At 45.3% G+C, this 24025-nt stretch overlaps 1 protein-coding gene across 5 annotated transcripts in view; it reads right to left on the bottom strand.

The window, feature by feature from the left end:
• PTK2B (protein tyrosine kinase 2 beta) overlaps nt 1-24025 on the bottom strand; it is a 133571-nt gene that overhangs the window by 29003 nt on the left and 80543 nt on the right. For all 5 annotated transcript variants that reach the window (XM_043927576.1, XM_043927575.1, XM_043927573.1 and 2 more), the window contains exons 3-9: nt 6906-7084; nt 6704-6791; nt 4934-5013; nt 1761-1823; nt 1310-1364; nt 735-875; nt 253-327 (exon numbers count right to left, since the gene is read on the bottom strand). In XM_043927576.1, the coding sequence (XP_043783511.1) occupies nt 253-327; nt 735-875; nt 1310-1364; nt 1761-1823; nt 4934-5013; nt 6704-6791; nt 6906-7084 (681 nt within the window). The remainder of the gene's footprint in view (nt 1-252; nt 328-734; nt 876-1309; nt 1365-1760; nt 1824-4933; nt 5014-6703; nt 6792-6905; nt 7085-24025) is intronic.

Raw genomic sequence — 24025 nt, forward strand, 5'->3', positions numbered from 1 at the left:
CCCCACCTTAACCACACCTGTCTCCAGCCCCTCTGTGCCAGGGACAGTCCCAGGGATGTAGAGACCCACGCTCCCCATGCCGTTATCCCAAATAGCCTCCCCACAGCTGCTGATACCAAGAGCCTCTCTGCTGTCAGCAATGGGGTGGAAGAACCGATGGGACAGGCCAGGATGGGAGGCAGCCAAAAGGGGAAGCACGCTCTGCCTGGAGCTGGGTGGGGCCTGCCCCCTCCCTACCCCATCGCTCTCTACCTTTGCATCTTGACTTGTCAGCTGGCGGATGCCCTTAGGGCCGATGACCAGGTCCACAGTGATGTTCCATCCTTGCTGGAATCAAAGGAGACGCAGGCTGTTGCCTCTGCTCTGCCCGCCCGTATTTCAGAGGCTTGAAAACAGCTCACTAGCTCGACACAAGCCATGTCTCCTGGGCCCTCCAGCTCCTTCCATCCTAACCTCCCACCATACAGATCACCCCACTCCCAACACTCTGCCAGCACTGCCCACCTCCTCCTAGAGTTGGAGCCAAGGTTTCAGCTCCCTTCCGCAAGCAAGTGGCTTAGCGTTAGTTGCATTTTCAGATATACTGGGGGAGGTCCTGGGGCTACAGAACCTACAAGCAGCAGGTTGGAGGGTTGTCTCGACCCCCACTCCCACCCTGAGTTGCCCTCGTGGCCTGCTCTCCTGAGAGGCTTGGGATTTGGGTCAGGGGGAGAATGAAGAGAGAGTGGCGTTACAATGAGTTCACAGCGATAGGTCTCCTGGTCAATGTTGGCGAAGCCTGCGAGGGTGTTGAAGAACTTCATGACGCACTCCTCCTCCCGGAGCGAGGCGTACTGCTGGAACGTCTGCTGGATCATCTTCCGGAACTGCTTGGGCTGGGCGAGAGGGTCAGGGGTGAGCGGGGCCCGATTCCTTCCCTTAGGATCTCACCGCAGGCCTGCGCGCTGCTGTAGGCCAGTCCTTAGGCCTCTGTAGACCGTGAGGGCAGTGGTGATCTCTTACACCTGTGGTCTCAAGGGAGCTCACCATGGCCCTGGGAGGGAGGCAGGTGTGGTAGCACCCCCGGTGTTCAGGTCATAGAGCTAACTGGCCTCTGATGTGGAACTAGAGCAGGGTTTCTTGATTCTGGGACACAGACGGGCCCATGGAATGCATGGAGCAGTCCCAGGTCCAGATGGCCTAAGGCACCGGAGACACCCTGGCTTCCCCAAGGGTCCCCAGCTCCATCCCTTACAGATCTAATTCTTGGGGGATATAAGGGAGACATGAAGGGAGTCTTTCTGGGCTCTTCATCCACTGGTTTCCTCACCTTTAGGTTCTCTTGCATTTGCTTTGGGAAAAACAGGTCCAGGCCCACTTCTTTCCTGAAAGTAAGGGGGAAAAAGCAGCATTTGAGTCCCCTTTGGTGGCTCAAATGGTAAAGAACTGCCCACATTGCGGGAGACCCAGGTTCGATCCCGAGGTCAGGAAGATCCCTTGGAAAAGGGAATGGTAACCCACTCCAGTATTCTTGCCTGGAGAATTCCATGGACAGAGGAGCCTGGCGGGCTACCGTCCATGGGGTTGCAAAGAACTGGACAAGACTGAGTGACTAATACTTTCTGTATCCGCAGCTCAGGACTTCGGCCACTCAGGGAAAGGTGAGCACAGCAGGGAGGTGGCCCTAGCCTGGCTCTGGTCTGGGGGTGTGTGTGTGGGAGGCGAGCAAAAGGAGCAGGAGGAGGAGGGGAGGAGAGGCTGCGGCCAGTCCCAGAACTTACTCCAAGAGCTCGAAGTTGGACTTTTTGTCGAGTGCATTGTGGGGCATGTCCTTGAAGAACCGCCTGCAGAGACAGAAGCCACGGGGAACGGGGCCATCAGAGCTGGGCCACCCAACGCCCACATGTTGGCCCAGAAGCACCCTCCCCTGCCGGATGTGGGAACGACTGGGAGGGAGAACGGAAGGAGAGGCGAAACATTCAGTATTTAGAAAATGATGAATTTTAGAAAACCCACAAATTTCCTTCCTAGGAAAGACTCCAGCTGTACTCCGGGGTGTCCACCTCTGGCTTATGCAGTTGGTGGGCAGAGGAGGAGGATAGGGGTTCTACCAGTGGTCTCTAAAAATAAATGACCCAAGGCAGCCAACACTCGACCTATAGCTGAGGAACACCGACACCCACCTTTGAGGTTCTGTGTTCCCTTTGTGACTTTCTTTCCCCTCATTTGCTACCTCTGAAAATCTACGTGTATGCATGCAAATAATTATAAAATATAGTACACATAAACACTTTAGCATTTACGGGGCAGAAGAAGAAAATAAAACAAATCCATAATACTACCACCTGGGGTGACATCTATTAAGTTTTTTTTTTTAATCTTAATGTCACAGATTTTTCTCTATGTGACTTTATTTTTTTTTCCATTTATTTTTATCAGTTGGAGGCTAACTACTTTACAACATTGTAGTGGTTTTTGCCATACATTGACATAAATCAGCCATGGATTTACATGTGCTATTAAATTTTTATACATATTCTTTAAGTATGATTTTCCCTTAAAATGTATGTCTTCATGGAGATTTTAATGTATTACTTATTTATAATAATTGTTTACGTGGAGACAATACTATTTGTCTTATCTTCCCTTCCCTGTTTGGATCATTGTGTCTAGTAATTTCTTCAACTGTTGCAGGCATTGTCCCACTCCTGATCATACATTAGTAACTCAGTGTTACTCTATCCCAGGTGTCCTTGTGCACATCAGGGAATAGTTTTATGCTGCTGATACCATAAACAGAGAAGGGCAAGTAACTTATGATTCATAAGCAATAAATTTACAAAATTCACAGTGTTTAGGAAAGAGTATGGTTAGACCTTCATCTCACACTTTATTATAAATATTTATTCTAGATAGATTAAAGGGAAAATGCTAATAATGAAATTATTTTAAAACTAGAAGAAAAGCTAGGGAAATATTCTCAAATCATGGAACTGAGAAGAATATCTAAAGCATGAAATCATAGACGAGATCTACAATAAAAACTTAAAACTGGTAGTGCTATGTCCTTAACAAGTTGCAGGATATAAAATTAACACACAGAAATCCCTTGCATTCCTATATACTAACAATGAAAAAACAGAAAGAGAAATTAAGAAAACAATACCATTCACCATTGCAACAAAAATAATAAAATACTTAGGAGTATATCTACCTAAAGAAACAAAAGACCTATACATAGAAAACTATAAAACACTGATGAAAGAAATCAAAGAGGACACAAACAGATGGAGAAACATACCGTGTTCATGGATTGGAAGAATCAATATTGTCAAAATGGCTATTCTACCCAAAGCAATCTATAGATTCAATGCAATCCCTATCAAGCTACCAACGGTATTTTTCACAGAACTAGAACAAATAATTTCACAATTTGTATGGAAATACAAAAAACCTCGAATAGCCAAAATAATCTTGAAAAAGAAGAATGGAACTGGAGGAATCAACCTGCCTGACTTCAGACTCTACTACAAAGCCACAGTCATCAAGACAGTATGGTACTGGCACAAAGACAGAAATATAGATCAATGGAACAGAATAGAAAGCCCAGAGATAAATCCACGAACCTATGGACACCTTATCTTTGACAAAGGAGGCAAGAATATACAATGGAAAAAAGACAACCTCTTTAACAAGTGGTGCTGGGAAAACTGGTCAACCACTTGTAAAAAAATGAAACAATTTTTAATAAACAGTATTTTTGAACATATTGTCAATATAGATAAGTAGTAATAATTATGGTCTCAGTTTTAGAGGAAAAAAATGCATTGGAAAAAACCTGACTTGGAGCTACTCTGCTAATGGAGGTTATCTCTGGTTAATGGAATTTCAAATGATTTTAGTCATTTTTTTCCTTCCCTACATGTTCCAAATACTCCACATTGTACAAGGCAGTGTGGCCATCCGCAACGCTCCCTGGGTTGGGTGAGCTGCAAAATGTACTTCCAGGTAACTGACCATATTGGCATGCTGCATGCAGTTAAGTAACTTTACAAAATAAATGTCAGCACGTGTCTACCAGCAAAGAGGTCTTTAGATCTTTCACGGTTACCCGATCATTCAAATTCATACTGTGCCCTCACTGTGTGCCAGGAGAAGGTGGCACCAACCCTGAGTTCAAGGATGGATTTCAGAAGAGGGCATGTGAACCACTCAGCATCTGACAGAGTGGTGCATACACACGGCCTTATGGCCAATCTGTGCACGGAGGGGTAGGTGGGGTGGACCTGGGGAATGGGAGGCTTCGAGATGGAGAGACCCTTGAGTGGGCACTGAAGGAAGAGCCCAGGGCCACACTGCCTGTTATCAAGGTGTGCGTCACAGGCATGCTCCGAGGTTTTCTATGAATGTTGAGGGAAAGCGAACAAGCTTGGGGGCTTCCTTGGGGGCTCAGTAGTAAAGAATCTGTCTGCAGCACAGGAGATTCAGGTTTAGTCCCTGGGTTGGGAAGATCTCCTGGAGGAGGAAATGGCAACCCACTCCAGTATTCTTGCCTGGAGAATCCTACGGACATTGGAGCCTCGTGGGCTACAGTCCGTGGGGTCGCAGAGTCAGACACGACTAAGTGTCTGAGCTGGATGATTTACTAACTCTGTACACATCTATTAGCATCTACTGGAGTGGGGGATGGCAGGTAGACGGAAGAAGCTGGAGCCTGGAGGCAAGAGCAGTGGCAGCCAAAGGCAGATAGGGGACACCGACCAGAGAGAGGGCTGGCGCCTCTCTTCCCAAGGCCAGACAGTGAGCACCTCGGGGCCTTACCATCTGTCAGCCACCACTTGTCCCGTTCCGGCTCTCGCATTCCCGCCCTGGAGGAGAGTCCAAGCTGGCAGAGAGCCCAGTGGAGGAGGGAAGGAGCAGGCACTCTCCCTGGAGTGGCCTGGAGGCCACCTACCTGAGCTCCAGACAGCCCAGCTGCAGGGCCATCCCTTCGCTGACCTTGCTGGCATAGCGCTGCATGTAGTCGTTCCGGAGCTGGCAGGGAGAAAGGCCACGGTTCAGACTCCCGCCCTCGCTCCCCATTTCCCTGAGATGAGCAGAGGCCCCAGGAGGTGGAGGGGGCTTTGAACACCATCCTGCTGCCCTGAGTGGTCTCTCATCCCTCCCCTGACAAATGCATAACCGCGTAGCAGGAGGGGGAGGTGCCCTGGGTAGTGTTGACTGTGCCCCCACAGGCGCAATCGAGTTTTTGAAGCACTTTCCTAGCATATTTTTTTCAAGGGTCCACAAGGCAGGAAGTTCAGGTTCCCCTCTCCCACGCCTCACTTTGGAGATAAAGAAACTGGGAATGGGGGGAGGAGGTAGTCATTTATTCTGGCTTCCCAATGGCTCAGCGGTAAAGAATCCTGCAGTGCAGCAGACACAGATGAGGGTTTGACCCCTGGGTTGGGAAGATCCCCTGGAGGAGGGCATGGCAACCCACTCCGGTATTCTAGCCTGGAGGGGCGAGAGGAGCCTGGCGGACTACAGTCCTTGGGTTTGCAAAGAGGTGGACACGACTGAGCGACTGAGCACACACGCACGCAATAATTTACCCAAAGCCTTGTTGGTGAGTAGTGACGGATGTCACTCAAGATACAAGAAAAGTCCGGCTTGGCCAGTAGAGGACCAGGAGGGAGACGGAGGCTGGGGCAAAGGCCAGACAGAAAACAGCCGCGGCGGCTCTCGTGCACGTGGTGCTTATTCCCCGCCACATCTCGTGCTGGGCACCTCAGGGGCACTGCAGCCAGGAGTGTGGTGAACTCCAAACAGCTCACGGAAGTCAGCTATTAAGTTTTCCAAAACTTTGTGAGCTGCTTGATATATCAGTCTTTTTTTTTTTTTTTTAATTTTTTTATTAGTTGGAGGCTAATTACTTCACAACATTTCAGTGGGTTTTGTCATACATTGATATATCAGTCTTTTGAAATGAGGCCAAGATGGGAGAATTTGATTTAGCTTAGTTGCTAAGTTGTGTTTGACTCTTGTGACCCCACAGACTGTAGCCCATCAGGTTCCCCTGTCCATGGGATTTCCCAAGTAAGAATACTGGAGTGGATTGCCATTTCCTTTTACAGGGGATCTTCTGGACCCTGGGATCGGACCCAGGTCTCCTGCATTGCAGGTGGATTCGTTACCGCCTGAGCTACCAGGGGTTATTTACAAACACGGAGATTGGCAAGCACTACAAATCAGAGAGCTGGTTTACCAGTACACCGCTAGTACTATCGTTAGGTCTTCACGGCAGCCCAGTAACGTACGTATTCTTCTTATCACCCCCTTTTTATAGAAGAGGAAACAAGCTCATGCAGGTAAATTAGGTCCCCAGGGGTTTCAGGCTGGAACGTGGCAAAACTGGGCTAGAAACCAGGTGTGTCGGACAGCTGAGCCTGTGTGCTGGGATTGCTTCCCTTCTCTTTGGACTTGCTCTGCCTGCTTCCCCAGCCAGGTCTTCTGGGTAGTAGATAGCCACTAGGAAAATCCAAGAGGCCCTGTGCCTATGGGGAGGGGTCATTCTGCCCTCAGGTGTGAGGGAAGCAGGTTTGGATAGCTGACCAGGGACCAAGGAATGTCCCCGAGAGAAGCTTCCTGGAATGGGACCTTCAAAATGCAAGCCTTGTCTTTCCATCTCCCCAGGAGAGGATGGTCATAGGACCCAGGGGACCGGAAGATAGACTACTTCTACCTGTTGGTAAAAATAAAGTAGCGTGGTCCTGTCTTCTTTCAGGCTCTCCATGAAGTCTTCTGGCAGGTAGCGGATTTGAAGGTCATACCTGGGACAAGAAGTTCAATTTCTCTGGTTGACAGAGGGAAGCTGGTCCTACCAGGGGCTGCCCACTCCTCATTTTCCCCCTCCCCCGTTCCAGAAGCTGCAGCTCCTCTCTTACCTCCACTCGGCTTCCACATGTAGACACTCATACTTGTCCTGCACTTCCCCCACTGTCATCAGCGGGTGCAGCCAGTGGATCTCGTCTGACTTCATGTGCTTCAGCCTCAGCCCATAGCAGTCAGCCAGCTGGATGTTGGGCCCGATCCGCCCGCTCAGCAGGATGGAGGCGATGACATCCTACAGAGGAGAAGAGAGAGGGCTTGACTCAGGGGTATGCCCTTCTGGGCTCCCACAGTCCTCACAGAGCCCGTGGAGGTGTGATTCTCTAGGGTGGGATTCTGACTTAAACGCTTTATTCGTCTCTGATTCACAAGCACTTAGTGTAAGGCTGGGTACACGGTAGGCTCTGTGTGATGAACGAACAAGTTTGCAAAATCAGACAGGGATGGAGGAACTGAGAGGAGAAGCAAAGGAGAAAATGCAGTGAGCAAAGAGCATGAATTCCATGCGTATGCATTTCATTCCAACCCAACCAAGCCATCACTACCGAGCACTGACCATGTAAGAAGCACCCTCTGAATGGCTTCCAATTTAGCCAGCATTACCAAGCCTCTGCAGCAGGCATTTCTGGGAGCTGTGCATACATTATTTCACTGATTCTGTGCAACACAAGGGAGCAGGTGTTACATCCCCATTTGGCCAATGGGGAAACTTATGGAGATCACAGGGGCTTCCCTGATAGCTCAGTTGGTAAAGAATCCACCTGCAATGCAGGAGACCCAGGTTCAATGCCTGGGTGGGGAAGATCCCCTGGAGAAGGGATAGGCTACCCAGTCCAGTATTCTTGGGCTTCCCTAGTGGCTCAGCTGGTAAAGAATCCGTCTGCAATGCGGGAGAGCTGGGTTTGATCCCTGGGTTGGGAAGATCCCCCAGAGAAAGGAAAGGCTACCCACTCCAGTATTCTGGCCTGGAGAATTCCATGTACTATACAGTCCATGGGGTTGCAAAGAGTCAGACACAACTGGGAGACTTTCATTTCACTTCACTTTAATGGAGATCACATAGCTCATGGCATTAAGCTGGAATATGGACTCTGAACCCTGGACTCTGAGGACTAGTACTAGATCAAGTTGCTTCATGGAAAGGTAGGCTGGGTAAGATAGAAGAGAAGGACTCATATTAGGGATTAAGTGGCACCATTTCTGCACAAGAAGCATGGCCACCAGAAACAAAGTATTGACAAAAAATTAGGTGCCCTCCGTATTCCTGCTTTCTTGATCAGAAACCAGCCCACCCCACAGCCTGATGCCATAGCTTCCTGGCCTGGAGCCTGAGTTGGATTAAGAGGCCCATTGACAGCAGCCCGGAAAACCACCATCTATAAAGTCCTGTCTAGTTCTGAAATCACATTGGTTCCACTTTAATTCAGGTTTCTCATGGAGTTCCACACATCATTGGTTAATCAAGCCCACTCCTGATGGAGTAAAAAGTACTCTAAAGGCAAATGAAAAAACTCACAAGCATGAACCAATCTCTGCTGAGTATCTTTGTAGTACATGCCACCCAGTCTGAGATCCCTGTGAATATTGAAAACTTCAAATATATAAGAAGATAGAAGTCAGTAGATTAGTATAATAAATCCCCATGTATACCCCACCCATCTTCAACAGTTACTAACATTTTGCCATTTTTACTTCTTCTATAACACCACCATCTGTTACTTAACCACCACTGAATTATCGTCAATTTTTACAGTTCTTCTTTCACGGTGAAATTCTTATTAATTTAAAGACACAAAGTTTAGCTACATAGTTGGACACATGAACACACCTGTGCAACCCACATACCAATTAAGATATTTCCAGATCTCCAGAAAGTTCCCTCATATCCCTTTTCAGTCAACTTTTATGGCATATTCCTACTTCCGGTTCTAGGCAACAATTTTTTCCTCCCACTTTTACTTAGTTTTGCCTGTTGTTGAACTTCATATAATTGGAATAATTTCGTATATATTATTCATCCTCCTGTTGCTAAATACCTGGGTTATTTCTCATTTTTGGCTATTGTAAATAAAATTACTATGAGCATTAATGTATAAGTCTTTTTGAGTATGTGTGTTGTCATTTCCTCTGGACAAATACCTAGGAGAGAAAGGACTGGGTCAAAGGTAGATGAACTTTATAAGTGATCACCACAATGATTCCATTTTATATATATATATTATGATATATGAGATGTCCATCACACTACATCCTCTCCAACTTTTGGTGTTACAAATGTTTTTAACATTAGACATTTTAGTGAGTATGCACAGTATCCCATTGTGCTTTTAATTTGCACTTCCCTGAAGACTAACAATATTGAGTACTCTTCCATCTGCTTATAACCATTGATATATCTTCCTTTGTGAGGTACTCATTCAAATTCGTTGTCCACTGTGTGTGTGTGTTTATTGATTGTAGGAGGTCCTTGTACAATCTAGATAAAAGTACTTTGCATATGTCTTATGAATATTTTCTCTAGATCTGTACTGTGAAAGAAAGTGAAAGTGAAAATCACTCAGTCATGTCCGACTCTGCGACCCCTTGAACTGTAGCCTGCCAGGCTCCTCTGTCCATGAAGTTCTCTAGCTCAGAATACTGGAGTATTCCCTTCTCCAGGGGATTTTCCCAACCCAGGGATCAAACCCAGGACTCCCACATTGCAGGTGGATTCTTTACCATCTGAGCCACGAGGGATGCCCAAGAACACTGGATTGAGTAGCTTATCCCTTCCCCAGGGGGAAGGAATAAGAATTCTTTCCCAGGAATTCCCAGGAATAAGGAATTTCAGACCCAGGAATCGAACCAGGGTCTCCTGCATTGCAGGTGGATTCTTTATCAGCGGCGCCACCAGGGAGGCCCAGATCTGTACTGTGCCTAGTATTTATTTCCTTAACAGCACCTTTCAATAAAGTCTCATTTACCCAAATATTCTTTTATGGTCAGTGCTTTTTGCATCTTAAGAAATCTTTGCCTGTCTCCAAATCATGAATATATTCTCCTGTTTTCTTGTATAAACTTCATAGCTTTAGGACTTCCCTGGTGGTCCAGCGGCCAAGGCAGGGGTCATGGGTTCGATCCCTGGTCTGGAAAGATTCCATGTGCAGGGGGACACTAAACCTGTGTGCCACAGCTATTGGAGTCCTCATTCCCTAGAGCCCATGCACAATGAGAGAAAACTGCAGACTGCAGCTGGAGAGGAACCCCTGCTCTCCAAAACCAGGAAAAGGCCACACGCAGCAACAAAGACTTGGTGCAGCCAAAAATTAATTGATTTTAAAAAGGTTATAAAACAAAAACATCATAGTTTTAGCTTTTACCTTTGTCTCTGTGATTGAGCTTGAGTTAACCTTTGTGTCTGGTGTGAAATAGGGGTCAAATAAATTTTTTTTATCATAAAGATCTATGGTTATTCAGCATTGGCTGTTGATTTTCATTTCCTAATCGAATTGTTTTGTTGTCTTTGTCAAAATCAACTGGCCATATAAATTCTGGGCTGTCAGTTCTGTTCTATTGATTTCTGCCTGCACTATGCCAATGCTACTCTGTCTGCATTACTGTAGCTTTAGATAAGATCTTTAAAATTTTTATTTATTTATTTAACTTAGTTTGGTGTGCTGCGCACTGGCTTTCTCTAGTTGCAGTGAGTGGGGGGGTCCTCCCTAGGAGCAGTACGTGGGCTTCTGTTTGTGGTGTCTTTTCCTAGTTTCGGAGTAGGAGCTCTAGGTACCTGTGCTTCAGTAGTCACCATGTGCAGACTTAGTGGTGCCAAAGCATGTGAGGTCTTAGTTCCCAGACCAGGGATCGAACCTGTGTCCCCTGCATTGGCAGGCAGACCAGAGAACCAGTGAACCACCGAACCACCATTCTTAACCAGTGAAACGCCAGGGACGTCCCTAGAGGAGATCTTGAAGTCAAACAGCATAAGCCTTCCGCCATTTCCTCCCGAAGATTATTGTGCTATTCTGGGCCTCTGCATCTCCATATACATTTTTGAATCAGTTTGTCACTTTCTATTTAAAATATCTGCTGAATTATGATTGAGATTGTGTTACATCTACAGCTTAGAGAGGGAGAACTGGCATCTTCACAGCACTGAGTCTTCCAATCCTCACACATGGTATATCTCTCCACTTATTTTGCTTGTCTTTCATGTTTGCCAGCAATAATTTGTAGTTTCCAGTGTATAGGTTTTACAGGTCTTTTGTTAAATTTATTCCTAATTTTAACAATTAGGACTGATGCTGAAACTCCAATACTTTGACCACCTGATGTAAAGAGCTGATTCATTGGAAAAGACCCTGATGCTGGGAAAGATTGAGGGCAGGAGGAGAAGGGGATGACAGAGGATGAGATGGTTGGGTGGAATCACTGACTCAGTGAACATGAGTTTGAGCAAACTCCTGGAGATAGTGAAGGACAGGGAAGCCTGGTGTGCTGTAGTCCATGGGGTCACAAAGAGTCGGACATGACTTAGCAACCAAACATGACAACATGGTTTGAAAGAGAAAGGTCTGTTTACTGAGAGAACCTAGGACCAACGACACCCTGATAGTCAATTGGATACCAAACACCCAGTCTTACTTTCCAAATACCCTTCTGTACTAAACAAATCTAGGATTCCTTGGAGAAATACTGATTCCCCGGCTGGGGCAAAGAAGGTATGAGATGAGCCTGGAATATATTTTTGTATTAGAGAAAAAGGAAGTGTTTAGAGAATGTTGGGGAACACATAACAAGGAACCAGTATCAGCTTAAAGGGACTGGGACAAGCCAAGTCTGGGAGAACATAAGCATTAAAGTCTATCATGGTGGAGTGTGTCCACAGAATAAAACAGAATCTAGGACAGATAAGTAAAAAACTGGGGGAGAAGAGGATGCTTTTCTTTAGAGTAGAATACTAACTAGGAAATGCAGAAGAGAGGATGGAAATAGAGAGTCACTGCCAACAAACCCAGTGTTGGTTAGTTCAGGCATGATTCATCAATGGAAGATAAGGCTGAAGGGCAGAGGATACTGACATGGTCTGAGTGTATCTCCTTTCAGACACTAATCAAATACAAAGGAAAACCTGGCAGACATAAATGACCAGGTCAACAAAGATAACTTCACCAGTGCTAGAACATGGTAAAGAGGACGTGCCTCCCACCTTGATACACTGAGATGGGTACAGGACATCATTTCTGTGCCAACTCTGCTCTGAGTTCATGATGAGTCTAGGCACGGACCTGGGTGAGTGGTCTCCTCAGAGACTGATAGATAGAATAAAGGACTTAACTCTCTCAGACTGAGAAACTTTCAGATTGGAGGAGACCAGAGAGATATGACAATAAAATGCAATGTGTGTTCCTGGACGAGTCAGGAAAAATGGATATTTTAGGCACAGTTGGTGAAATTTGAATGGGTTCTATGGTTAGGGCTTCCCTGGTGGCTCAGTAGTAAAGAATTCACCTGCCAACGCAGGAGACCTGGGTTCGATCCCTGGGTCAGGAAGATCCCCTGGAAAAGGAAATAGCAACCCATTCTAGTATTCTTGCCTGAGAATCCCATGGACAGAGGAGCCTGGTGGGTTACACTCCATGGGGCCACAAAGAGTAGGACATGGCTTAGCAACTGAACAACAAATGGTTTAGATGGTAGTGGTGATTGTAGCAATGGTGATTTCCCACTTTAGATGGTCACAATTCTGTAGAAGAGTGTCCTTGTGTGGGAGAAATAAACACTGAAGTCTTTTCAGTGATGGAGCAGTATTGCTGCAACTTGCTTTCAAATAACTCAGAGAGAAATTAAAGATAGTGGGCATAGTGTATGCATGTTTATGAAGAGATAGAGCCACTACATATGGAAAATAACACATTTAAAAGATTGGGAAATCTGGGTGTAGGTGATATGGGACTTCAGACATATCTTTCAACTTTTTTATAAGTTTTAAATAATTTCAAAATGAAGACAGTCTCTGGTAAGGGAGATTTCCAGCCATATAAGAATTAAAGGCACCATATCAAATGGACTAATAGAATTTCTGCCCAGCTGGACAGGGGCCTTGCATCCAGCTTCTCTTCCACTCAGAGTCTCTGAGAGGAACCAGACTGTATCCACTCTTCGCTCTGTGGTTTGTAAAACTCTCCAGGGCATAACTGGTGCAAAATTTTTTCCCCTAGGTTTCCTTCTAAAACACAACCAACTTCTATCATAGGGATGTTGGGAAAAGGTTAACTCTAGATCCTTATAGTGGAAATTCATTAAGAGACTCTTCATCCAACAGATTTTCATAGGAAGATGGATCTCAGCTTACCTTACTCAGGTAAGGAAGAGTATGAAGTGTACTATTCGGGGGGCTGCCTGGTACTGAGCAGGCTTTTACCAGAAGGCATTCTTCCTAGAGGAGGAAACCTGAAGTTCCTGGGGGGAGGCAACTCCACCCACCATCACCATCACCCCACTAGTTACTGACAGAAGGATGTTGTACATAGAAGAACTTGGCTTCTCTTTGTCCTTGCTTCTGGGAAGGGAGCCTCTGAACCCCTGAAATTTCCTACGTATCACTTAGAGTATCTTTATTGTTCCTGGTGGGTTCCTTGGACTGAGGTTTATGCTGATGAAGTGATTCACAGTGGGCCCCTGAAAAGTCTCATGATGGGGGCTGGCCTTGTTGGAAAAACCAACCATGTCATTAGAGGTTTAGAGCTTTGAATCACATGATATTAGCCTGGCTGAGCAGGAGGAGGTGGAAGGTTGGAAGATTGAATCAAATAGATAAAGAAAATGTGATACATAAATACAATGGAATATTACTCAGACATTAAAAGGAATGGAATAATGCCATTTGCAGGAACATGGACAGACCTGGAGATTGTCATACTCAGAGAAGTAAGTCAGATAGAGAAACAGAAATATAATATGATATTCCTTATATGCAGACTCTAAAAAGAAATGATACAAATGGATTTATTTATTTACAAAACAGAATAGACTTGCAGATTTTAAAAATGAACTTGTGGTTGCCACAGGGAAGGATGGGGGGATGGGACAGTTAGGGAGTTTGGGATGGACATGTACACACTGCTATATTTAAAATGGATAACCCACAAGGACCTACTATATAGCACAGGGAACTCTGTTCAGTGTTATGTGACGGCCTGGTTTGGGGGAGAAGGGATATATGTATACATATGGCTGAGTCCCTTCACTGGTCACCTGAAATGTACAACATTGTTAATTGGCTCTACCCCAGTAGAAAATAAAAACTTTAAAAATAAAATAAATAAAAAAGAAGACGCTTCTATTCAGGGGGTGGAAGGGAGAAAGTGGCTTAAGTGGAGGGGGGTCCTAGAGTGAGCTGGGGAATCAATTTAAAGGAAAAAAAACCGAGGTTTGACATGATCTCACCATGGAGGCTTCTGCATCAGCCCTGCCGCCCCCCTCCCCCCTCACTGCCTCCTCTCTCATATCCACACAGCTTCTGGTCCAAATGGTGGGAGCAGCAGTATCAGCCCTCTGCCCACAGCTCATAAACTGTCGTTAATGAGTTCCATATTTTTTTCTCTATGAATAAATCACTTTGAAAACCAATAGTATAGGGTGTTTACCTACTCACGAAATTGCCATATGTAACATGATAGAAAAGGGTTGGGGGAAAGGTGTCTTAATTTTATCAATTGTTATTGAGCTAAGCCCAGGATTCTTATTTTTTTTTTTTGCTACAAGAAAATCTTTCCTTCTGCCCATGTGAGGGCTACTGAAAGGCAGGCCCCCAATCAGCCCATGGGTCACAGCTTCGGATGTGCAAACAGTGGGATTTCTGTGTCTTTTCCTCCTGCTTGACTGACATAAAAGTATTGGCTTTGTCAACCAGTGTGAAGACCTCAGACTGTCTTCACCTCTCTCCCTGTTCTCTGGCATCTCCTCTTACGGGTCAGAAACAAACAAGAGGCAGATGTCTATCCCCATGCCCAGGATAATTTAGTTCTAAAGAAAAAAAATCACCCGAGCAATTAATTCCTCAATCCATTTTCTTGCTCTTTTGTTGGAGTTGAGTCACATTTTTTTCCATCTGAAATTCATTTTTTTTCCCATTTATTTTTATTAGTTGGAGGCTAATTACTTTACAATATTGTAGTGGTTTTTGTCATACATTGACATGAATCAGCCATGGATTTACATGTATTCCTCATCCCGATCCCCCCTCCCACCTCATAGTGTGAAGGCTCAGACAGTAAGGAATCTGCCTGCAATGCAGAAGACCTGGGCTCAATCCCTGGTTGGGAAGATTGCCTTTAGAAGGGAATGGCAACCCACTCCAGTATTCTTGCCTAGAGAATCCTATCGACAGAGGATCCTGGGGGGCTATAATCCAGGGGCTCGCAAAGAGTCGGAAATGGCCAGCAACTAAACCTTCATGCCTCATGTTACACCCTGTACTGGGTGACTGGTCACTGTGGGGGTTTCAAGCCCCTGTCCTTTCACGCCCAGCAGAGCTGTCCTATCCCGGCTCCTGTGCCCCCTGTGACATGTCCTGTCACAGCCCAACTCTTTTCTCTGCCCAGTCCTGTTTTTTTTAACACTCACTCCAGGTGAGGTTCACGGGCATGCTCACTGCTGCTTCCTGCCTGCAAAGATCAATAGGGTCTGCTTTCTGGGAACCCACCTGAGGCTCTGGCCTTCCTTTGCTTTCCAGGCTTGATCTAACTCACTCTCCTTACTCTTACTCTTTGGCTTATGAAAACAAAATGATGGAACCTAGGGACTTCCTTGGTGGTCCATAGTTAAGACTTCATCTTCCAATGCACAGGGTTTGGATTTCATCCCTGGTCAGGGAGCTAAGATCCCACATTCCTCTTGGCCAAAAAACCAACATGTAAAACAGAAACAATATGGTCCATATTTTAAAAAAATCTTTTAAAAATAATAGAAATTAAAATTTTAATAACTTGAAACTTTGGTTTTATAAAGTCCTGCTTAAATGGTACTTTAAAAGTTACCCCTTTGAGACGAACGGCATATTTAGGGAGGTGACTTTTGTTACTGGGTCCTCATTTTCTAGGCAATAAGATCCAGACTCTTTAACATGAGGCATGAAAGGCCCTCCAGAATTTTCCTCCTTGTGTTTTTTCCAGATCGTCTCCCATGCTGACACACAGTGAATTCTAAGCACCTGCCATCTCCCAGTATTACTCTCCATGCCCAGGAGGCTCTTCCCTCCTGGAGGATGCCCGGTCCCCTCCCCTTCTGTCCTCTCCTGATTGAGTTGCATCAAAGCAGTCCCATCAAAGCAGTCAGTCCTAAAGGAAATCAACCATGAATATTCATTGGAAGAACTGAAGCTGAAGCTGAAGCTTAAGATCCAATACTTTGGCCGCCTGATTTGAAGAGCCGACTCATTGGAAAAGACCTTGATGCTGGGAAAGATGGAAGGCCAACGGAGAAAGGGACAGCAGAGGATGAGATGGTTAGAGAGCATCACCAACGAAATGGACATGAATTGGAGTCAACTCCTGGAGATAGTGAAGGACAGCAAAGCCTGTTGCAAAGAGTCAGACAGGACTTATCAATGGAACAATAACAACAAGCTTTCTGACGTCCCCTGGGAAGGCTGCCTGAATTGCCTTGATGGTTTGTTTTCATCCCTGGGATCCCAAAGAAGTCTGCACACTCTAAGATGCTCTTGGGCTTCCCTGGTGGCTCAGATGGTAAAGAATCTGCCTGCAATGCAGAATGCGGGAGACCTGGGTTTGATCTCTGGGTTGGGAAGATCCCCTGGAGAACAGCTATCCACTCCAGTATTCTGGCCTAGAGAATTCCACGGACAGAGGAGCCTGGAAGACTACAGTTCATGGGATTGCAAAGAGTCGGACACGACTGAGTGAGTTTCACTTTCATTTTTTTCTTTCAAGTTGCTGTTATGGGTTGAATTTCCCACCCTCCCCACTGGGATATGTTGAAATCCGAACTGCCAGACCTTAGAACATGACCTTATTTGGAAGCAAGGTCTTTAGAGAATAATCAACTTAAAATGAAGTAGCTAGAGTGGACCTTAATCCAATATGACTGGTGTTTTTATAAAAAAGGGAGATTCGGACGCAATGGGAGTTACACACCCAGGAAGGATGCCATGTGAAGATAGGGGATCTTGCAGAAACCAGTAATCGAGAAATCAAGCACCACACTCGGAAAGTTGGAGAACTCAGGTTTATTAGGCCGGCGGGCCCAGAGGAGTTAACACTCTAAGCTCTGAGGCCCAAACAAAGGGGTTATGGAGTTTTTATAGACAGACTATAGTGGGCAACACTAGCTGCTAATAGGCTGGTTTAAACTAAGGGTCTTCGTGCACTGGAACAGCGGTCAAGATGGGGAAGGGGATGCCTGACCTCTACACAGACAGGCACGATGAAGCAGGTTTGCAGGGGCTTGCAAAAAGCAGCACAAAGGTGAGTGAGATGAGCTCCAGTTCCTAGTATTGTGAGTCCCCACTTTCTGAGGCTACATGACATAGGTGGCCCAGACTCTGCAAGGAGCAAGCTGAGTTACAGAGGCAGAAGGAGCAGGAGGTTATGTAAAATTTTAATTTTTCCTTTTCATTCTGAGTGATACTTCTGCAAGCCCGGGAATGGTAATGGTTGCTAGGAACCCACCCAAGGTGAGAAAGATGCAAGGAAACATTGTTCTCTTACAGGTTTCTGAGGGAGCATGGCCCTACCAACAACTTGACCTTGGACTTCTAGCTTCCAGATCTGTGATAAAAATGAATTTTTGTTGTTTTGACTCACCCCACTTGTGTTGCTTTGTTAGAGAAGCAAGAAGAAATGAATACAGACATTCACCAATTAGAACTAAGACAATGATTGATGTTTGTCTTTCTAACCTTTCAAATGCAAGGTCGGAAGCCAAACTTTTACAATATTATCCTCTTGGCAAGCCCAGTGCTTGGCCCACAGGAGAGTCTCAAATACTTCAGGGATGAATGAATGAGTAAATGAATAGAAGCCAGCTCTCCGGATAACAAGTCGGGGTTATGAGAGACAGTGACCCACATTAAAAAATGTTCAAGAAATCAAGAGTGTGGTGACTAATGACATCACCAAGACTTTGGCATTTATCGGCTCCAGCAAGACTGTGCAGTAGGCCATGACCAGGTTACCGAACCTCCACTTCCTCATCTGAAAAATGGGGAGAATACCTCTTTCGTTGTGAGATTTTTGGATGGGATTAGATAACATATGGTATAAATATAATGAGCAGATATAAAATTATAAACATGTAACACTGTCTCTTTTCCACCTTCTAAGGAGGTTTCCATGTACCGCTCAACTCTTGAACTTAGGTAGCATGAACTTGGTAATGGGGAGCATGAAGCAATACAGTTGAATCTGAATTATACGCTGGAAGAAGCAAAGACTTGACTGTGCGTGTGTGTGCTAAGTCGCTTCAGTTGTGTATGACTCTTTGCAACCCCGTGGATGGTAACCCGCCAGGCTCCTCTGTCTATGGGATTCTCCAGGCAAGAATACCGGAGTGGGTTGGCATGCCCTCCTCCAGAGGATCTTCCTGACCCAGGTATGGAACCGGCGTCTCTTACATCTCCTGCATTAGCAGGCGAGTTCTTTACCAGTAGTACCACCTGGGAAGCCAAAGAGTTGACGAAGAGAAGAAAAAGAATGGATTTTGCCATGAGCATAGAGGGAAAGAAAAGAGCCTTCATGGTCTGGATTTCAGGAATTTTTAAAAAAATGCAAGTAAAGATATTTTTGGTCAGCAGTCAACCTGATTGGATATTAAGACATGGCTATAAAAATGTTAAGAAATGTTGCTATTTTTCTTAAAAGTGATCCCTCAATGATATTTTCCCCCTAAGAGTTTACAGTAAAGATTCAAACTGATTTCTAATTATTTTTAGATAGCAGACTAATAATTTTTTGGAATGTGATACTACTAAGATTGGCTTCAAGGGTAAGCAAGCTGGTCAAGCTTTTGGTGGGTTCCAGAGATGTAAAAAGCTTACGTAGCAAGCTTACGTAGCAAGCTTACCTAGCCTTAAAGTAACACAGAGGAGTAGGTGCTTAATAAATGGTGGCCATTGACAGGGTGGGTGGGCAAAGGAGAAGAGACAAGCTTGGCTCAAGGTCAAGTTATCCTGGGAGTTGGATTAATGAACTCAAGAAGTCTATTTTGTTGTTGTTTTCATCACTAAGTCATGTCCAACTCTTCTGAAACCCCATGGACTGTAGCACGCCAGGCTCCTTTGTTCATAGCGTTTCCCAGGAAAGAATACTGGAGTGGGTTGCCATTTCCTTCTCCAGGGGATCTTCCCAACCCAGGGATAGAACCCGTGCCGCCTGCAGGCAGATTCTTTACCACTGAGCCATCAGGAAGATCCCCAAGAAGTCTATAGCTGAGACATAAAATTTGAGAGCCTGAAATAGAGTCTAAAGTTGTCTGACCAGAGGCTCCTCTGACTCTCCCAGCCTGAGAGGGAGCTGGCGCCCTGGGAAATGGACCATGGAGAAACTGTCTGAGTAGAGGCTGAGAGTGAAGGAGAGAGCCATGGTTACCAGTAACTTCGGGTAACAGCTCATCAGCTCCATCGAAGGGGCCCAAGTGGCTAAGGAAAGCTGTCTCTGGTAAAAGGATCTGAGACCGTTTCCAAGCTGAAGCCAGTCCTGGTGGGAGCAGGTGGCTGACAACGATGAATGAGCCTCAGAGGATGTCAGGTGATGGCCGTGGAGAAGAAATAATGCAGAGAAAAATGACTTCCTCCTGCCTAGAGCAAGAAAGCCACAAAGGGCTTTGCATTCCCAGGGCAAAGCTCCTGATAGCAGGCTTCCTCTATTCCCCTTCAGCCACACATGGAGATGGGAAGTGAAGTTCTGAGAAAGTGCAGAAATAGGTGGAAAAGGACTTCTTTTTAAATGACTTGTACAGAACGTAAGAGGTGTCTCTGGAAAATATTCTGTTAAGAATAAGACTGTTCTGTCAAATGTTTGGATTTACTAATAAACCCCAAGGAAAGACTCTGGCTGCTAAGCTGAGATTTATTAATAGAAGGGAGGAGGAATGAAATAATCCATTATGACAGAACCAGGAGGACTTCATGTACTTCTTTTTTTCTTTCTTATTTCTGTAAATATTAATTTTTTTTCATTTGTTCATTTATTTATTTTTGGCAGCACTGGGTCTTCATTGCTACACGCAGACTCTCACTGCATGCAGTGAATGGGGGCTACTCTTTGTTGAGAGGCACGAGCTTATTGGAGTGGCTTCTCTTATTGTAGAGCACAGGCTTAGTTGCTCCATAGCATGTGGGAGCTTCCGGAACCAGGGATCGAACCCACTTGTCCCCTGCAATGGCAGGCGGATCCTTCACCGGTGGACCACCAGGGAAGTCCCTCATGTTCTTCTTTGAAAAAAGTCTTCCACCCAGAGGGATGGGATGGGGAGGAAGGTGGGAGTGGGGATCGGGATGGGGAACACATGTAAATCCATGGCTGATTCATGTCAATGTATGGCAAAAACCACTACAATATTGTAAAGTAATTAGCCTCCAACTAATACAAATAAATGAAATAAATAAATAAATTTTAAAAAAAGGAAAAAAAAGAAAAAAGTCTTCCTACCAAAACATCTCCTGAAGTCGTGACTCGGTGGTTTGTGTGGCATATAGTGTCTGCCTTAGAACGAGTTCACGTCAGTGTGACTGATGAAGCTTTATTCTCGCATGGGGCGATGGGTTCCCGGTTGTTCATCTCACCATAATTCCCCATAACTCACATCAGTGAGTCCTAACAGGCGCTGGCATTTGGGGCCAGATGATTCTTTGCTGTGTGGTGCCATGCGGCACCCACGGCTGCAGCCGATGGAAAGCCTTGCCCCCGTCATTCTGACAATGATGACAACGTGACAAGCAAAAAAGAAGGCCCCTACATGTTTCCAAATGCCAGGTCCCAGGAGATGTGGAACAGCCCTCAGGGTGAGCTGCCAACTCATCTATTTGGTACTGTTTTCTTCTGCATGTATTGATACCAAAAATTACACAAGAAAACCTCTCAATGATTCTCATCTATGCAGTCAATAATTAACATACTCTTGCATCAGGCTCCCTTCTAGGTGCTGTGGATACAGCAGAGAATGAGAGAAAGTCCTGTCCCCGGGGAGTCCCATGCTAGTGCAAAGATAGATAGGAATATCTGTATTGTATCAAGAATCTGAAGGGTTTCCCAGGTGACTCAGCAGTAAAGAATCCACCTGCCAATGCAGGAGATGCAGATTCAGTCGGGACGATCCCCTGGAGGAAGAAATGGCAACCATTCCAGCATTCTTGCCTGGGAAATCCCATGGACAGAGGAGCCTGGTGGGCTACAGTCCATGGGGTCATAAAGTGTTGGACACGACTGAATGAGCACCACATAACATCAAGAATACGAAATGTGCTTATATCTTGGATTTAGTTCTATACCTGGAAGTGTGCTATAGACTGACAGCTGGTACCCCCAAATGCATATTCTGAAGCCTTAATACTCAATGGGATGGAGTCTAGAAGTGAAGCCTTTGAGAGGTGAATAAGTCATGACACTGGAACCCTCACGTAGGAGACTAGTGACACAAGGGTGATGGACATTTTCTCTGTCATGTGAGGACAGCAACAAGTGGCCGTCTGCAAGCCAGGAGGAGGGCTCTCACCAGAACCCAGCCCTCCTGGCACCCTGGTCTTGGATTCCCAGCTTCCAGAACTGGGAGTAACAAATCTCTGTTGTTTAAGCCCTGCGGCCTGTGTTATGTTGTTATAGCGGCCATGTCGTTATGGTGGCCATGCGGTTACAGTGGCCAAAGCATAAACTGATGAACTGATTCAAACCCCAGAAATATTCTGTATACAAAGAAACTCACTGTAGCAGTTATAAAAACAGCAAAAGCCCCGCCATAAGCCACCAATCCAAATAGTTTGAAAAGGACCATGAAAGTGATGGGAGGACACATAGGGTTTATGTGCTAGTTTGTAAAATTGTATAAAGAGCTTGTAATCACTTTTGGAAACAACTTCTATTATAAATGGGAGGTGTAGTACATATACTTATATATCTATACAAACCCTGGTGGCTCAGCGGTAAAGAATTTGCCTGCCAAGCAGAAGATGCAGGTTCGATACCTGGATCAGGAAAATCCCCTGGAGAAGGACATGGCAACCCACTCCAGTACTTTTGTCTGGAGAATCCCATGGACAGGGTAGCCTGGTGGCTACAGCCCAAGGGGTCACAAAAGAGTCAGACATGACTTAGCGACTAAAAAATAGCAACAACAACAGCAAGTACTATTATTGAATGAACGTGTATTCCATTCTACATATCGTTGGATTCAATTTTCTAATATTTTGTTGAGTGTTTTTGCCTCTATATTCATGAGAGATAACGATTTATAGTTTTCCATTCATGTTTGTCTTTCATATACTCATATTATACTTGTAAAAAACTTTGAAAATAAATGTCTAAATCTGGCTATTATATTAGGCTTAATTTAGCAGATGAGGCATAAAAAATCCACAGTGAAATAATAAGAGCAGACATCAGCTTCCAATTCGAGACAAATGGTAACTTTTGCCTACATGCTTGGCTCACATGCTACCCGGTAGTGACCTCCTCCCTAACTTATAGGATCAGCTCTTAAGAGATACACAAACTCCCTGTGCAATATAACTCTAAAATTAAAATGCTGACTGGATAGCAAATGTCACAGGGTCAGAGAAAAACAATGGCCAAACTCACTCAGGTCTTGATGAAAGTTAAGTTGAACAACGATTTTGCCTTCTGGATCCTGTAAGCTCATATGCAAAAGCAAACCTCACTGATGCAACCACAGCAGTACAATCTACAACTCCACAGATATTCAAATATTCAGACATTAATAAGCTCATAAAACTTAGACCGGAATTCTAGAGTCTTAAGTAAATTTAGAGATCACTTAATTTGATTCAATTTTTAAATGAAGAAACTGCGAGCCTGGGAGGTCAAGTGACTGGCCCAGGAGTATACAGGAAATTCTATTTTAAGCCAGCTGAAATTCTATTAACTCTCCTACACTTCATCATTTATGAAGGCCAAGCTTCCTTGAGGTCAACTTCCTCCTTGTCTTTACATCAAGTGATGTAGGAGATTCCTGGTCTCCTTTGTGGACTATAGGCTCAGCTCATGCACTCATTCATCCATTTATTCTACAGACATCTGAGTGTCTGCTTTCTGTCAGGCACGAAGTAGCCACTGGGAGACAATGGTGAATAAGACACAGTCCTGGCTTTCCAGGAAGCCACCTCTGTTTAGAGGCTGACAAGAGGCAGGCACCATACAACCTTTCTAGGGCTCAGATTAGGAAGTGGGAGCACAGTGGCGCCACCTCCAACCCCATGAAACCCACCTACACCCCACCCCATCCCACGTACTCTTGTCACTTTTTCACAGACCCTCCAAGACTCTGAGTATCCTGTGAGCTCTCAGATCCACTATCATGACTCTGTAGCCTGAGCTCCGCCCCACCTGGGTGATGGTTGATAATCCTTCTCCAGGGCACGTGAGCTAGGTGGGCAGCCTGCAGGCAGAAGTGGGTACTTAGGGGCAGTGACCAGTCCCAGCACCCCTGAGATTTCAATGCAGTGAATTTGGGATGTGACTTGGAAAACTGATACTTTCAATTTCCCTGGTGACTTAGCTTGTCTGCCTCATCTGGGAAGACAGTAGTAGTGGTTATATGAACTCCTCTGCCTGCCCTAATCACAGCATCTCTTGGCATTCAATGCCACTGACCCCAGACACTGCCCTCTGTACATACCAGGTTAGTCCAAAACTCTCTCTCCCTTGCTGGAATCTAGAGCTGAGACATGGAATTCCAGCCAGTCTCTGTTGACTTTATAACTGGAGTTCATCCATCCATCCATCCATCATTAGGTAACTACTCAATTCAGCAAACTGGGAAAACAAAAGCTTGCTCTCTCATGGAGCTTATTTTCTGTTGGGAGGAGGGTTAACAATAAACAAATAAGCATAATAATATCATAGGTCCTAATAAATACCAGGAAGACAAACAAAGAAGGCAGGGCACCAGAATGGCGGTCAGGAGAGGCTGCTATTCTATGTGGTGTGTTCACGTGTGCTCAGCT

This window comes from Cervus elaphus, chromosome 16 (genome assembly GCF_910594005.1).
Source record: "Cervus elaphus chromosome 16, mCerEla1.1, whole genome shotgun sequence".
NCBI classification, from domain to species: domain Eukaryota; kingdom Metazoa; phylum Chordata; class Mammalia; order Artiodactyla; family Cervidae; genus Cervus; species Cervus elaphus.